This window comes from Protomyctophum bolini, assembly GCF_963924005.1.
Source record: "Protomyctophum bolini genome assembly, chromosome: 6".
Classification (NCBI taxonomy): Eukaryota; Metazoa; Chordata; class Actinopteri; order Myctophiformes; family Myctophidae; genus Protomyctophum; species Protomyctophum bolini.
In genome coordinates this window covers 8,743,567-8,761,359 of record NC_137867.1, presented here as the reverse complement: position 1 = coordinate 8,761,359, position 17,793 = coordinate 8,743,567, and the positions used below count along the sequence as shown (strand labels likewise).

Genomic DNA, 17,793 nt, shown 5'->3' with positions numbered 1-17,793 from the left:
ATATCAAAGTAAATCTCTTCTCGTCAAAATGAGGACGCAATGACAATTTTACTGTCCATGATCTTTGGGGCCGGGATCATAGGTGGTGATGAGGGGAAGCACCCTGAAGATCACTGGGTGCAGCTTTGTGCAAGTTGCCTCGCCGGTGTAGACCTAGATTCATACTTTGATAGCAGTACCTTATTTTATTTTATCATTGTAGTTAATGAAGTGGCATTCTTACACCTACTTAGAACTACATACTTGACGAGTTGACATTTATTTTGTGTGCGTATCAACTCGGGTCCCACAATTTGGTCTAGAGATATTGGTATGAGTGTGACCTCACTATAAAACTGATCAACTTATTATTATTATATGAAATCTACTTTGCAACACTTTATTTCCTTTAGTCTTGTGTGACGAGGCTCATGCTTGATATATTGATTTAGAAAAACGGAGTGCCATATGTGGGGGGTTCTTTTGTAGCATTAGGTATAGATAAGGTCACTCAGTTTGCATGGAAGGAAACCTATTTCATATTTGTCTTGTGTTTAGGTGGATCACCGTCACACCACCGTCACACATCACTTCAATATTATCGGGCATATATTTGTATAACATGAAATACATGTAAAAAAGAAGAAAATAATCATGTTGAAAAATACAAAAACAGGATCTTGTGGCCTGTGTATATATGTTTCTGATGTAATGCATGTTTCAACACATGATGGGAATCTTTGCCTGACTACTATAAAAAAAAAAAAGAACGGATCAAAAAATGGAAAATGAATTAAATGTCAGGATATTTTTTAATCTGTTGGTCAAGTGAATTAATTTATTTCTTTCATGAAAGAAAACAACTACATTTTAAGGACCACTTTTGTTAGATTGTAAAATGTTTTTTTTATTTGTATTGCTGATTTCTTGGGTGCTACTCATCATTTTACTTTCTCTAATGAAAGTAAAATATGGACCTTGGTTTAAAAAGTTGAAACTCCCACCCCCCCCCCCCCCCCCCCCCTCTCTCTCTCTCTCTCTCTCTCTCTCTCTCTGTCATTAGCAGGCAACAGTGCAGCACTCTCTCTCTGTTTCTGGCACAACAGCGCCCCTACTGGTACTAATGGTCATACTGGTACTGGTAACGTCACATAGGCGGGTGAACAACACATGGGTAGGTGAACGCGGACATTGCTGTTCCCTGGAGTGGTTGCACCGCTCAAAAACAACCCTGTTATCCTGAATTTTCAATTCTCAATACGTTCTCAAAATGTTCAAGAATGTTAAAAAATTGTTTATTAAAAGGAGAGCGAGTCCAATATGGAGCTACTGAGGGGGTTGATCCAATACAGTTGGACCTGGCTGACATGCTGATAGTCTCTCTGTTTGATCTAATACTATACTGTCCGTTGTGTAAATGTTCCAAAGTTATGATGCAGGCAGTTCTTCATGCGAAAAAGTAGTCTCTTATTACTCCACATAGTTTGCACAATATATTTGGGGTCCAAAAAAAAAATCAGCCAAACATTTTGATAGGTTTGCTAATACAACAGCGAAGCTTAAGTCGAAGTTTGATTCACCATTAAGTTAAAATACGAAACGTGCATATCGCACACCACCACGCAGTTCTGAATATCCATAGCTTTTTTTTTTTTTGTGCGTTCGCCCCACAACGTAGTGCGTTCGCCCCACAACTCAAGTGTCTCTGGACAGCCTGCATTCAGATCTTTAAATAGGCAGCTATTTTGATGCAATGAAGCTTTTAACACGGGCTCTTGCAACAGCATGCAGCAGCATGTTGCAAGAGCAGATGAGTGTGTTTTGTGGGGCAGCAACTCTTCAGGCTAGTGTGTGCGCGTGCATTAAAGAACGCGTGTGTGTGTGTGTGTGTGTGGTGAGCGAAAGTGACGCGGAGCCTCCTGAGACTAAAATACACCTGTTTCTGTTTCACTCATTCTGATCTGGCTGACGACCACCATTCAGCCAGACTACTTGAACTGAAATGAACTGAAGCTCTGGCACCAGACAAGGTTCATTCGATAATTGCAGGTGTAAAAAAAAAAAAATAGAATTCTCAGACGGTTTTGGCCAGAGGTTGACTTAACATCTGCAGCAGCATTCGATTGGAATAGATTGTTTGCTTCTTTGATTTTTGGGCACATAGATAAACGACGACCGAAGAAGACTTGAACCACCATGTCCTACACCGACAAACTGCCTCCGTCATGGAACGACGGACCACCGCCTCGCAAAGTGGACATCGACCTGAGTTCTCCTGGCCTGGCCGTGGTGGAGCTGGAGCGTCTGCTTTTCACTGGGAGATGCATTGTCAGCCATGCTGACGAAGTCTGGCCCAGGCTTTACATTGGAGACAAGTAAGCATAGAAGTCTGGCCCAGGCTTTACATTGGAGACAAGTAAAGCATAGAAGTCTGGCCCAGGCTTTACATTGGAGACAAGTAAAGCATAAAAGTCTGGCCCAGGCTTTACATTGGAGACAAGTAAAGCATAGAAGTCTGGCCCAGGCTTTACATTGGAGACAAGTAAAGCATAGAAGTCTGGCCCAGGCTTTACATTGGAGACAAGTAAGGCATAGAAGTCTGGCCCAGGCTTTACATTGGAGACAAGTAAAGCATAGAAGTCTGGCCCAGGCTTTACATTGGAGACAAGTAAAGCATAAAAGTCTGGCCCAGGCTTTACATTGGAGACAAGTAAAGCATAGAAGTCTGGCCCAGGCTTTACATTGGAGACAAGTAAAGCATAGAAGTCTGGCCCAGGCTTTACATTGGAGACAAGTAAGGCATAGAAGTCTGGCCCAGGCTTTACATTGGAGACAAGTAAAGCATAGAAGTCTGGCCCAGGCTTTACATTGGAGACGAGTAAGCATAGAAGTCTGGCCCAGGCTTTACATTGGAGACAAGTAAAGCATAGAAGTCTGGCCCAGGCTTTACATTGGAGACAAGTAAAGCATAGAAGTCTGGCCCAGGCTTTATACACTCAGTCAGTGAATCCAAATAATGGGTTTAGTTGAGAAAATGTCATTTTAATTATTAGATATTGTTGTTCTTTTATTGTGATAGTGAGTTTTATAAACTGCTGTCAAAAATGTAAGCGGACTATATTCTGTGATAATTGCTATATAGGCTAGTAGTGAACAGTTTCTCCAGCTCTTTGGTCGGTCCACCAAATTCATCCGGAGAAAAATCGGAATTTTCAGAATGAGCTTGGTTCTTATATTGTTCCAATCAATACAGCTCAATAGGTCCCATTCCAACTTTGTCTGCACATGTCTTTGTTTCATCACTTTCCAGTGAAGTGTCTCTCCTGATTCAATAAAATTGGTATCCGGACCTGAAAATGTAATTTCTGTTAAACTGAAGAGCATGGAGAGAGGGAGACCCCCTGTTATACTCTGAATAGTAGGCCCTACAGCTGTTTTAACACTTATTTTAAGAAATAAATACCACGTACCTTTAAAGTAGGCTCTGTCCAACCAGCTGATCTTCTACATTCTGGACCAACACCAGAAGTGTGTAAGAGGATCTGATCATAAATCAGTTTTAGTCGATTCAGATCTCACTCCAGACCACCTAAGGCGCACTGACCGCATTCCACTTATGGAACTTGCAATAGCAGAATCTCAAAGTTTCCACGGAGGCCTCCTGATATGTTGCATAGCCCACATCACCGTTACTTACAGCTGTCAGCAGGCAACTAAGATGCCATATCGAGTCCCTGGAAAAGAGCCCTTTTCTTCACTGTGACAAATAGGCTGAAACTGCCTCCTGAAATGTCCAGTGAAGAAAGCAGCCTAGGCTAGGTAATTGCAATCGTCTGCCTGCCACCTTTTCACGACGGATACTTATAGTCGATGATGGAATGTAAGTGCATTTACTCAAGTATTGTACTTAAGTACAATTATTTACTTGAGTATTTCCTTTTTTACAAACTATTTACTGATTATAATTTGTGCTCCACACTGCTGCATCTCAAAGTAAATGTTTTACTCGGCCATTATTTGACAACTTTAATTAAGGATTCAGATTATCAATACCAAACATACATTAACTGAAAAAGTTTGTTCAATGCATGGTCTTCTTTCTTCTCAAGTTCAAGTCTTCTATGTTTCTATGGCTTACTTAGCACATATTGCATATATATTTTTTCTTATTGCTGCCTTACATAAGGCCCTTGTTATTGCTGCTTGCAGCTATATTTGTTATTTGTTTTTATTTAACCCATTCTGAACGGGAACCCATTTTGGTGTTAGCGTCATGTTATGCTTTAGCTATTGAAAAATAGCAGATCTACAAGCTCATAGCGCGCCACCGAGTGGCGCGCTACGAGCTTGTAGGTCTGCTATTTTTGAAAAATCAAAGAACGACTGACATTTTTAGAATCTGATCTCGGGTCAGAATGGGTTAATCAGACCAGTGTGTGTCCAGTGGAAACCTCGTATGAATCTGATCTCAGGTCAGAATGGGTTTTAAAAAACATTGTCGTGCGTTGCAGACACAGTGCAGGGAACCGGGCTGATCTGTCCCAGCATGGCATCACCCACATCCTGAACGCGTGTCACCATGAACTCAATGAGGTGCCCTCTATGTATGGCAGCATGGGCATCGCCTACATGGGCGTCCAGGCCCGCGACACCATGGACTACGACATGAGTTGCAACTTCCAGAAGGCGTCCGACTTCATTCACGGAGCTCTCAATGGAGGAGGTGAGCAACTGAGCAGTTAGTGTTGCATTGGTGATTTGATCTCTGGTGGTATACGCTATTTTAATGATGTCACGCGCACGTCGCTTGAAGATGGAGTGCCACATTTTTTTGTATTTTTCCAGTTTCCCATGTGTCTATGAGGTGAGAGTACTTCATTAGACACCCTGGAGTCGTTTGTATGTGCAATGGTGTATTCACTTTCTATTTAGGGTTTCTTCCTGGAGAAACAGTAATATAGTGACATCACATTATCAGCACCTCCCCTTTATCATACAACTACAGCTGTGGGTGCGGCTTCAGTTCAGGTGGATCACCACCCATCACCACCCACCAGGCAAACCAGGCATACTTACATGTAATGAACTGGTGGGTGTGCCCACATAAAAAGTAAACAACAAAAGTAAAAAACAATTATACCTCCTTATATAACAATAAGACCTGATGATCATGTTTTAGGGTGGCATAAATGCACGCAGGCTCATTCCTATTCCTATGTTAAATTGCGCTGTGTATAGCAGCCTTTGAGGTGTGTGAACTTAAGGTCCACGTCTCCACTCCAAGGAACAGCAATGTCCGTGTCCGCCCTATGTGACGTTAACCTATGAGCTGCACGAGTATGACTATTAGTACCAGTAGGGGCGCTGTTGTAACAGAGAGAGCTGCACTGTTGCCTGCTAATGAGAGAGAGAGAGAGACGTACGCACAATGCATTGTGCGTATGTGTACATAAATACTGTACATTGTTAAACTGTGTGTGTGTGTGTGTGTGTGTGTGTGTGTGTGTGTGTGTGTGTGTCTGTGTGTCTGTGTGTCTGTCTCTGTGTCTGTGTCTGTGTGTCCGTGCACGTGTTTGCAGGCAGAGTTCTTGTGCACTGCCACGTAGGAGTGAGCCGCTCGGCCACGCTGGTCCTGGCCTATCTGATGATCAGACAGAAGCTGCGCCTGGTGGAGGCGGTGTGCGCCGTCAAAGACAACCGGGGCATCGTTCCCAACCGAGGCTTCCTCCGCCAGCTGTGTGCTCTGGACGGGGAGCTCTTCGCTGGAAAGTAACTGAGTACTATTTACTTTAAGTACTCTACTGTTGTACTCCACTACACCTCAACTTTGTATGCTGCTACTGCATTTATTTATTGGAAAGCATTAGCTGCTGTGTCACTTCTAGATTTCGATTGATGTTACAAAACGCACGTTATATACCACTTGAAAATTTGCCGATCTACAAGATTTGTAGGCCTATATACATTTGAAACCTGCGTGAAATAAGGACATTATGCTTCATGGGCACTTTTACTTTTAGTTACTAAGTTTTGAGGCCAATACTTTTGTACTTTTACTCAAGAATATTTTTAATTATGGACACTTCACCCTTTTTGCAAAAAAATATATGTTAATGACATTTAGGAGCTTTAGAACACTTTCCTGGGGGTCTTTATGTGTGTAATATGTGGTTTTAGATATTTTAGATTGTAGCAGTGAGCCTGTTGTCTCTGATGTCATGGACACTGGGCTCACTTCCTTCCTGGACTACATGTTGTCTCAGTAAGACAGCTCTCCCCCCTATCCACAAGGAGGAGCAGTGCACCAAAGAATTATGGGAATTGTAGTCCAGGAAGGTAGTGAGACCAGTGTCCATGACATCAGAGACAGCATGCTCACTGCTACAATCTAAAATATCTAAAACCACATATTACACACATAAATACCCCCAGGAAAGTGTTCTAAAGCTTCTAAACGTCATTAACATATATTTCTTTGCAAAAAGGGTGAAGTGTCCCTTTAACAGAGTGTCTATATTGCAGTATTGCTCCTTTTATTTAAGGATAAGGGAAATGGTGAATATGGTTTCTTATCTATGGAGTATGGAGTGATTACTGTACACTGTGTAAATATATCTATGCCATAGGTGCTTCTGTCATTTTATGTGTTATAGAGAGTACGCACATGCATGATTTCCCCATCAGGACACGCCCCCCTCATCTAGACTGAGTGGCAAAACATTGAGCAGCATGGAGGAGTGTTGGAGTTTGGAAGCGCTCCGTTGGAAATCACTCAACCGTCCTGCCGTACACCACCTGTTTCTAAATGTCACATAACGCAGGAGGCAGCAAAATGTTGTGTTATTGAAAACAAGCACTTCCAAACTCCTGACACTTAGATTTTTATGAAACAAAAACGTTGCAGATAGAAAGAGGCTAATTCAAGCTTTTCGTATATACAGCTCCAATGTTGGTGAGTTTAACATTGTTTAATGCAATCAGACAGGACTTTTCTGTTTGGATGAAATGGGGCTGTCAAGGCCAGAAAGTAGTTTTTTTTTGCCACTCAGTGGGCGTTCCCCGCATAACTTCCAGGTACGATTATGTCACGCGCATATACCCTCTATATTGGAGTGTCATGGCGTTGTTTATATGGCTGTTATATTTCACGGAACACTACTGATTTTAGTTCCCCCTTTTTTGTTTGCCTGCGTTTTGTGTGCAGCTGAACTTGTACTGGATCACAAGTTCTGGTCCCATGACCAGGTGAAATTTGTAGAAAACAAATGAATGTGTCATACTGTAAACAAATGGGGAAGGGGCGGGGGGTGTTACTGTTTACCCCTAATCAATAGATCGACCTATTGTTGTTCAGCTTTTTTAACCACCTGAACCTTAACATCCCTATTCTGGGGTTGAACATTCTGCCGAAATAGCCGATCTAAAAGCCCACAACAATGGGCCGCTAATGCAGCTCGATGTGAGCTTTTAGATCTGATGTTTTTTGGGGTATAGTGCTTTGGTAGTGAAATATCATCTGAACCTGTGTGAACATTCAGCAATTTAATAATAGAAGCTGCTGGGATGCCACACATGCTGGATAAGCATTACACTAATGCCCCGCCAGACTGAAGGCGTGACCGAGATTACCCTTTGTTTTGTACCCTGTCTGTCTGTCCGTCCGTCCGTCCGTCCGTGAGCAGATCATCTCGGGCCCGATCGAAGTGAAACTGTGCACACACACTTCCTGGATGAAAGAGCAGAATCTCTGCCCCAAACTTTTCTCGGCCTGTTATCGTTCCACAAGGAGGCCGATTTTTGCAAACACGTATTATTCTTTTATATTGATCCTACAAATTGTGTCCAAACCTAATGCTAATTGGTACCCCCAGTATCTCTACAGTCATGTGATCAAGACGGATCTGTCCAATCTTTCATATTCCCTCCTGATTGGCTATACGGTTGACTTCCAAAGTCCGTTTTTAACAAAATGCCTCAAATCATGAACGCAGCGATGTGATTTGACTGATTTCCGTGACACTTTGCACGAACATTCCCACTGGTTGAGGAAGAAATGCCACTCTTTTCACATTGGCCTATTATAGTGCCACCAGCAGGCCGATCTTTAACGTTTTCTTTTGTATTATACTCCTACAGATTTTGTCAGAACATCTATGTTATTGGAATGTTGTGTCGATTCATTGAGTTGGATGTAAGAAACTACTGTACATAATAACCCCAATGGCCTCATAATAAAGGTACTGTACTGCTTCAAACCAGCTGTCTTCATCCAGATGCACCTGTACAAGCTCTTGTAGACGTATTTTATAATGTTTAGAACATTTAAGTATTTGATGGTCTACATACAGACAACCGATGTAACCCATATAAGCTTATAACAGATGACTATGCGGCTACCTGACTTTGTGCATATTCCTGTTGCATTTTCAGCCATGATTCCATGCTTGACATGTATTGTAGCTTAACAGTAATCATTACACAGAATAAATACAGAGGCAGAGCAAATAAGAGAAGGACATATTGGCAAACATGTCAAAGTACAGTGGATGGGTTTGCAGTTGTTAAAAGGGGCGTATGTCTTCCCCTTCCTTTGTCTGTCTCTCAGCAGTGCGTGGTGAGGCGTCGTCACATTAGGAAGGTAAGTATTGTGCTACTGTACTTCAAATTAAGTCTTTAGGCTAATTTATAATGTATTACTTACCGGAATTTTTTTTTGTGTTTTAATTAAATCCTATTTACTTGGAAAATCCGTAATTTACTTTGATTGACACTGCCATAACTGCCGTTACCTGTTTCAGCTATTGAGGACTTGAGCCAGCATTGATATTGGAATCTTGAATTTAAGATATAACTTCTGAATTAGAGGAACCGCTTCTGTCCATTTTAATTGGGAAAGTGAAATTGCCCAATGGAAACAAAACTTTTTTTGGGAATGGAATTAAGTTTAATTTGGGAATGGACTATACAACAGTGGTTGATCTGAATCAGCCAGGGCCCACTTGAAAAAATAAATAGAAATAAAAGTGAGGTCCACACATCTGACCACTTAACATGGCAAGTGGCACTGGGACATATATATATATTTTTACATATTTTGTTTAACATATTAATGTTAGTAGTTATCATTAAAGGTATGTTAAATTGCTCCTTATTGTGATGGTATTCCTTGCTATAGATATAGTGTTTGTTCAGTAACAGCTGAATGCAATTTCAGGTCTGGAATCTGGATACGAATTTGATCCAATCAGGAGAGAGATGTCATGCATGCAGCATACAGGATAAAGATTGATTTGGAAGTGAAGACACACAGAAATGAGCAAACTAAATTGGAACTGAGACACTATCAAATTGAAGGCTGATAAAATGGCTACTCTCCTGATTGAGTTCATAGCGCGCCACTCGTAGGTCTGCTATTTTCTGAATAATCGTTCAAATGTGCCTCAAATCTTTCGGAAAATTGTCATGATTTAGAAAACTTTTTTTCTTTTTTAATTTCGACGTCAGGCCTGAATGAATGGGTTAAAGAGCTGCAGGGACGGGGAGGGAGAGCTGTTACTGACCAAACACTCTCTACTACAGAGCGCTATAGAAATGATTGCTATATATCACCACATCACTATGGCTTTAAACTTTTAACAAAGAATATCACTGGAGCCGACCGTTAAAATCTTAGTGCTTTGCCAATTTGTTTGGCGGCCCACTTGCAATATAAACCTGTGGCCCCCCGGGCCACAGGTTGAGAACCACTGGGCCGCTTGTTTAGATAACAGTGCGTGAACTATTGACCGATGGGAACCTTTTGAACCTGTGCCTCAGTTCGCCATGATGCAAGGAGCCGTGGGGGTGTGGATTCTGTCAGCGCTTGTATGTCTGGGTACGGGACATCACCAAGCTGGAAATGAAGGTAAAAGAGCTGACCGGGGTTGGATTTGATGGGGGGTCCTCTGGCCACTCATTTTTTATGGCCGGTGGGGGATATATTTGGAAATGATGACTGTCTTAATTGATACGTCTGATATATTTAAAAAAAAATGTATATCACAATTTACCAATTTAATTAAGAACACACTGTTAACCACGTTAACCCCACATTTACAATTTCTCTCTGCCAGGCCAAAGGCCTCCAAAGCAGCCGGCTCCTTTGGAGGCCTTTGGCCTGGCAGACCCAGTAGTCTGTACAGCTAATCTCTGGCCCGGCCGGTTGGCCCAATTGGCGTTAAACTGGGCACGCACACTCCCTGGATAACAGAGTAGAACCTCTGCCCCAAACACATCTTTTGATATTACTCCTATACATCACACAAATCACATTATCTCTATATGTATGTTTATGTCCTGTGATCAAGATAGATCATTCAGATTTGTCATATTCCATCCTCATGGCACACAGAATAACGCTTCCTTCTTCCGGGCACGCTAGGCAAGACCTACGCTGTAGACGGTATCATTTATTTTGGGTAGAAGTTGAGGGATTTCGGCGGAAGTAGCCTACCGCTCAAGGAAATTACGTAGACGCTTTACAAATCAGTTTACATTCTCTGTGTATGAAACAAGTGTTGTGATTGGTCGAAAGAATATCGCATCCGGGGGAAATGCATCTGATCGGATGTTCCGGCCAACACCTCCGCCGATACCGCCTCTGCCTTAGGTTGTGACCATGCAGGCTTTTCTCTTCGCAGATGAGTAAGCCTGTGACAGAGGCTAACTTCTGGGCCCCTTCACAGCCAGGCCGGTGTTACTAATGATAGGCCTACTAATTAAGGCTCTGTTCCATTTAGTGTACAGTGGTTCTCAAACTTTATGTTCACAATAAGAGCACTCAGCACCAAGAATGGAACAGAGCCTTCATTAGTATCGTTGGCAGCACGGCAACACCTGTGAAGGAAGTAGGGATTGGTCGGGCCCAAGTTCTTTCCAAAATGGCCTGTGTGCATAGCGCCCATTGGCGTAGATTGGCTTCCAAAGTTTGACCTGTTTTGAACAAAATGGCTCAAATCATGAACCAATTGCCGTGAAACTTTGCACAGACATTCCCAGTAGAGTGAGTAGTAGAGAGTAGACCATGGAAAATGACACCCTACTTTTTTTTCCTTAAAGGGGGTGTCAGTGATTTCAGTCAAAAACCCTTAGGTTTCGTTTTTGCCTTGGGACACAAGCTTACATCCAATCAGAGAACAAAAACGAAACCTAAGGTTTTTTGACCCCCAGGGGTTAACTTAACCTGACGCTGCCAGATCCAAAAAGCTTGCTACACAAATTTGTTTCTATGTTTCCCCAATACCGCCCTCATCTGGCAGCGTCAGGTTAGGGTTAACTGGGGACAGGGAGGAACTCCTTATATGTTCAGCACACTCTATAGTAGAGAGGATTATCACAACAAAACAAAAAAATAAGTGATATTTGAATTAAGTGATCACTGACTCTACCTTTAAATAAGCCTCATGGCGGTGCTATAACAGGCCGCTTCACGTTTTTACTTATAATTGGACTGGTCTGAGATAAACTTTGCACGCATACAGCCCTATTTTGCGTGTCTTAAGTACCAGGTCTTATGACTTAACTTAAGACCCAGAGGCACGGCCAATTCTGGCCACTCAAAACATCCAAATAGCATTGGCCACTCCTCCAGGTCTTAAGTTAAGTCATAAGAACTGGTACATGTAAGACACACGTGCAAAATAGAACACTTAAATTGATATACTCCCTAGAGGCTAAGGAAAAACCTCTGCCCTACATTTTTCACATTGGCCTTTTATAGCGCCCCCAGGATAGGTTGCATAGTCTGCATATACGTTTAGGCCAGGCCAGGTATAGTAGAAGTCAAACTTAGCCAATTTATGATTCAATATATTTCATCCTAAATTGGCTAAACTTGACTTCTAACTACCTGACCTGGCTGTTTTCAAAAACAGTTGCAATGCATCGTGATGTGAAGTGTTGTGAGCTTGTAAATCTGCTATTTGTCATACAAGTAAGAAGTAAAGCAAGTGGTTAACAAATATAACTCGCCGCCTTCAGGTCATGAAGATAACAGTGCAGACCACGCCGCAAACAGCCTCGCCACTGTGACATCAGCAAACAAAGGTTTCGCCTTCAACCTGTACAGAAAAATAGCCGCTCAGACGGACAGCCAAGGCAAGAACATCTTCTTCTCGCCCTCCAGTGTCAGCCTGGCCCTGGCAGCCTTGTCTGTAGGGGCCCGGGGCCAAACCCACCAGCAGCTCTTCAGTGGTCTGGGCTTCAACAGCTCCTTGCTGAACCAGGCTGACGTAAACAGGGCCTTCCATGGACTTCTGACCAAGACCTCATCAGAAGACATCAGTGCAGGAACTGCAGTGTTTGTGGACAATAAGTTCAAGCCACAGCCTGAGTTCCTGGATGCTCTCAGGCAGTCCTACCTGGCGGACGGGTTCAATGTGGACTTTAACAATTCCACGGAGAGTGCTGCTACCATCAACAAGTATGTGGGGGAGAAGACCCACGGCAAGATAGACCAACTAGTGGAAAACCTGGATGCTGCCACCCTCATGTATCTCATTAGTTACGTATACTACAAAGGTAAGACATGACATCTCTGAGCTGTCATTCAATTCTGTAGTTTTGAATATAATTTAATATACCAGACAGAAATGAAGCTATAGTTAACTATTCAATAACCCAAACATGTTTAGGGTTTAATCTCTAACTCAGTGATTCTCAACCTTTTTCAAGGACCCTGGACCCCCAGGTTTTTTTGATTGAACAGTTTGCAGAAAAAAAGCACAGGAAAGTACAGTTCAATCAATACGAGGTCATGCTAAGAGGATTTAAACCCAAGAAAGCCTATTGGCTTGTTTCCATTGGGGTCCTTCATACTCAAATCATCAAAACATTTAATGACATACAAATATACATTACTATTCAAAAACAGTTAGAAATCAAAAATAATGTATAGACAATACAGTAGACAGTTTGGGGGGGGGGGGGGAGAGTAGGCTTTGGCTTTTACTGGGGTCAGTAGGCAATGGACACCCATTTAATATCATTAGTTTAATCCACATTAAGATTAGTTTAATCCCCAATTGTTAACATTTGTTTAATCCCCATTTGATACCATGAATGTGTTTAATCTCTGGCACTCCATTGGACCCCTCGTGGGCTCATGGCTACATGCAGTCAGCTTGCCTCATTTCAATTACATCCCACTGTTGTCATTGTTACTGTTTTCTGTCAAACAGGAAAGTGGCAGACTCCATTTAAGCCTGCACTTACCAAGGAGGATGTGTTCAATACGGATGAGCAAAACCAGGTACCACACCCCGTAACACTGCATGTAAGTGTGAACGCAGAGCGTCTATAATTACCGACATGGCGGTGGCTTCTCTATATATATGAACAAAATCCTTCATAGAACATTGTTGGTGTGTTTAACATGGGGTGCTGCGGCTCCGCTCTGGGTTCTGAGCGTTCGACCGAAGCTATTACATTGCTGTGGGTCGAGCAGCAGTGATGCACGTGTTGTGTAATTTTTACACTCCCCACAATTCCTCCTCAGAATCTAACTCCCCACCGGTGCCCACATTGTAGAGATCTATCTCATTTTTCCATTCCCCCCTCAGAATCTAAAGGCTCATACATACATAGTCTGGATTTCCGGTGGTGAGGTGACCACCGAACTACAACACGACGTCACGAGCCGCGGTGAAGAGCAAACCACCGCCACCGCCCCCCAGCCCTTCTCTCTCTGTTTTTACTCGCCACCGCTCGACGTTATCTCAGCTCCGGTGGTGGTGGTCCGCTCACCACCGCCGGAGCGGATGGTGGTGGTCACCTCACCACCGAAAATCCAGACTATATGAATGAGCCGGTGAACCGGTGCTCACATTGAAGAGAGACAGCCGGGGGGAGAGTGATTAGGAGAGGCGGGGTGGGGTGTGAAGCTCTCTGTATAGCCGGTGACTGTGATCTGTAGCCCGGCGGGGACAGTGAAAGGAGGGACGGGGGGGGACAGTGGCCCAAAACCCTGTCATGGGTCGATCGGGCTCTTCTATAATGATCCACATGGTGATGTTGCAGGTTCCTGTGCAGATGATGAACATGGAGGACAGCTTCGACGTGTACATTGACCAGCAGATCTCTACCACTGTGCTCCGTCTACCCTTCAACAACTCCTACTCCATGCTGCTGATGCTGCCTGACGGAGGTTTGACCGAGCTGGAGGAGCACATCTGCCCCATGCACTTGGCCAAATGGCTCAAGTGGATGAAGCCGAGGTTTGACATGACACTAAAAAAAAAAAAAAAAAAATACACGTTTCCTTAAAGAAAATAGCCTATAATGCAAGCTCACTATAAACGTGTCATGGCGTGTTGTGAACTTGTAGATTTGATACTGTACATAGGCCTGTATACATGTTTGAAAACTTGACATGGGCAAAATAGGGAACTACACGGTTAAAGTGGCTGTGTTTTGTTTTTTTAGATTGAAAAATAAATGAATTACATGTTCTTATTATTTTTAAACTAAAGCTAATAATAATGATAATTAGGGATGCCCCGATCCGATCTTCACATTTTTATATAACACTTATGCCAAATCACAATAGCAAATATCCTAATGTATGTCACTCTAGTGACAAGTGTATAGTCTGTTGTGTTGCCTTTCAATTATTGAAAGGAAAAATGTGACTATACTTTTATTAGAATGACTGTCATTGTGTTTCTTTTTTTCTTTCTAAGAAAGCATAGCAAAATAACGATGTATTGTTTGTTTGTATAAATGCTATAGTCCCGTAAACCAGAGTCATATAACTCCCATTTGCATGTTTGGAAATGCAATTTCTGTGACGTGGCCAAAGAAATGGCCCAAAAGTGGATCAAACAAATCATAACAGTTTAGCCTACTCAGCGAGAGATCTAAAGGTCAAAGGTCTTTTGATGAATGAGTTTGATGAATTTCGTGAAAGACGATATAGCACAGAACTGCCAAAACTGTTAAAATGGATTGAATTAATTTTCACAGAAACAAAAGGGGACTACGCCCTTTGGGCTTGACCCCTAATAATAATAATAATAATAATACTACATGACATTTATATATAGCCTTTTCAAGGTTCCCAAATTCACTTTGGTAAGGTATGATAGAATATTACATTCACAAAACACTTAAAGTCAGAGAGAGATGCAATCTCTTATCTCATATCATGATTATATCCACAGTATTTTGTCATATATAGTCTCGAGTGCTTTTGTGTTTCCTTTTTCAGGACGTACAATTTATTTGTTCCCAAGTTTTCCATCAAGACTAAAATGAACCTGAAAGGTGCGCTGCGACAGATGGGCGTAACGGACGTGTTTGGTGCTGCGGCTGATCTCAGTGGCATCGCAGAGGCCGTGGCTGTGTCGGAGGTAAGAGCTGTCCGTCACAACGGATGAGGGTCTGACTGTCTTATCATATCACAACAAAGGACAGAGACAGTCATCAGGCTGCTCAACGAAGCCACGATCTGACCACCCATAATAAGCTAGTGTTCTATTCTTGGATTACTGACTCATGTTTCACTCTGACACATTCACACATGGACTACTGGGATATGTGTTAGCACTACACAGCGCGGGTTCTCAAACGTGTTCATGTCAGGGACACCCAAAATTGGTGATGTATTTGGCTGCGGACACCCCATTCGAAAGTATTTTGTGCCGGGGACCCCTTAAGGAAAGATTGGTCAAAAAAAAAAGAAAGAAGAAATAGGGCAATATAGGGAAGTGTCTATCTAAGCTGTTCCTCATTTACCCCGTGGTGGAACCCACCCACTTTGAGAACCACTGCACTACAGAACATGTTCCGACCTCTCGTTAGTCCGACCAATTGCTAAAATGATCCCAAACCCTAACCCTAACCTCAGTCTTAACCAGCCATATAGATCGTTAAACCTATAACCTCAGTCTTATGGGCAGTCCCCCTATACAGAACCGTGACAGATGCCTGTTATGTGGTACTTAATTGGCCTAATCTAATGCATACCAAGACACGGGGGGGTCCTTGAAATGAAGAAGTGTATTAGAATGACTGATCTAATCACTGATTGTGTGCAGGTTGTGCACCAAGCCACGCTGGACGTAGACGAGACTGGAGCCACTGCGACTGGAGTTACAGGCATCGCCATCACGCCTCTGTCCTTCCGCCGCGTCCCTGAATTGAAGTTCAATCGTCCCTTCATGGTTCTCATCGCCGACTCTGACAACATTCTGTTCATGGGAAAGATCGTCAATCCAAATATATGAGGAGACAAACGAGTGACAAACGAGACAAACGAGTTCAAAGCTGCAGGTGTTGTCTGTCAACATATTAAATCCTCTCAAAACTTGTTTCTTGTGGTCCTGTCATTTTATAATCCTGACAGCTGTATTGTTTGTATACGGTTCTTGGCTTGTTGAGTATTTTTAAATGATATAAGTAGACCAGGGATAAAATGCTAGGTCCTCCTAATTATTCATGTACTGGCAATGGGCATATACTTTCAAGACATGGGAAATAAATCAATAAATCAGTGTAGAGAGTGGGGAGGGACACAGTACAGCAAATGGTCCGACTGGTCGAGGAATCAAACCAGGGACACTCTGTCAGTGTCAGGCCTAACTCATACTTCACGTTTAGTGAGGCGCCCCTCACTTCACACAAGGGTGATTTTTAATGTCTGTTTAACTTGGAACACTATAAACAAACACCCCTTTAATTGTGACCGGATGTCGGAGATAACTAAGAAACCTTGCGTTTTTGTCACCTCACTCACAATCCCCGTGACTCACCCAAGGCAAGCCCCCGGGTCATCGTGACATCACGTGACATCAGTCCCCTGGTCTCAACAGGCAAGCCCCCGGGTGCCCAGGTCATCATGACATCAGTGCCCTGGTCTCAACAGGCAAGCCCCCGGGTGCCCAGGTCATCGTGACATCATCGTGACACCACGTGAAAAAGTTCCATAAATGGGCATTCCCAGCTGATGCCCTAATACAATCCCTGTTATGCCCATAAATGGAGACTGTGATCAATATTAAGCCCAGGCCATATATGGGAATGCCAACATAACATATGTGGTCATATTGTGACAATGTGACAGTCTCATGACCACTGTGGTTGCCGCAAATGTAACAGTTAAAGGACCACTTTACCACTTTTCAACCTATCTTCATATAATAGTTCCTCACTAATAATCATGAAAAAATGGTGCAATTTTTTCTTCTCTGTCTGTGTCTCATAGGAGGGCTGTGGGCAGTTCAGAAACCGTCTTCCAGTGACATCATCGATGGGGAATACAAGCTAACTGCAGGCTTTCTAGTCCTGAAAAGTTGCAATGCGAAAATGGAAGCCATCGTTCTCACGATGATGAAAATCTAAACATTTTTGTAAAAGAATCTTGATTATTAGTGAGGACCTATTATATGAAGATAGGTTGAAAAGTGGTGAAGTGGTCCTTTAACTATGGACTCATTTCCCGTCAGTCAGTCCCATATATCGTGGCCAGGTCTCGTGACATCGCATGACATCATCAGGGATGGAGATAACTGATGTCATAGTAAATGCGACCTGCTATCACAATTAAGCCCATATATGGAGATCCCTGATGTCATCAACTAATAGGATATATGTCAGAACCTGTTCTGTGTTGATCGTTCCCCATCCATCAACAACAATGATTGGGTAATTGTAAAGTTTTACTGTCCAAATGGACATTAGTTATAATTACTAACAAAAACATCTAACATTTTAACCACTTATTTTCACTATTTTGAACATTTATGAAAACCTTCACCGTACTGTATAGTAGGTTAAAGG

At 42.7% G+C, this 17,793-nt stretch overlaps 2 protein-coding genes across 3 annotated transcripts; both read left to right on the top strand.

Moving 5' to 3' along the window:
• The first annotated feature begins 1,971 nt into the window (after positions 1-1,971).
• LOC308317675 (dual specificity protein phosphatase 26-like) lies at positions 1,972-7,779 on the top strand. The gene is made up of 3 exons (XM_080766868.1): positions 1,972-2,354; positions 4,491-4,702; positions 5,559-7,779. The coding sequence occupies exons 1-3, from the start codon at positions 2,176-2,178 to the stop codon at positions 5,750-5,752; spliced, it is 585 nt and encodes a 194-aa protein (XP_080622994.1). The 5' UTR covers positions 1,972-2,175; the 3' UTR covers positions 5,753-7,779.
• On the top strand, positions 5,658-16,268 carry LOC308317674 (serine protease inhibitor A3L-like). 2 transcript variants are annotated; one of them, XM_080766867.1, is made up of 8 exons: positions 5,658-5,748; positions 8,585-8,617; positions 9,796-9,883; positions 11,998-12,537; positions 13,197-13,267; positions 14,035-14,231; positions 15,224-15,365; positions 16,053-16,268. In XM_080766867.1, the coding sequence occupies exons 3-8, from the start codon at positions 9,802-9,804 to the stop codon at positions 16,239-16,241; spliced, it is 1,221 nt and encodes a 406-aa protein (XP_080622993.1). In that variant the 5' UTR covers positions 5,658-5,748; positions 8,585-8,617; positions 9,796-9,801; the 3' UTR covers positions 16,242-16,268. The 2 variants fall into 2 exon arrangements, with proteins under 2 accessions (XP_080622993.1, XP_080622992.1); XM_080766866.1 differs by having other exon boundaries at positions 13,197-13,291.
• The last annotated feature ends 1,525 nt before the right edge of the window (positions 16,269-17,793 follow it).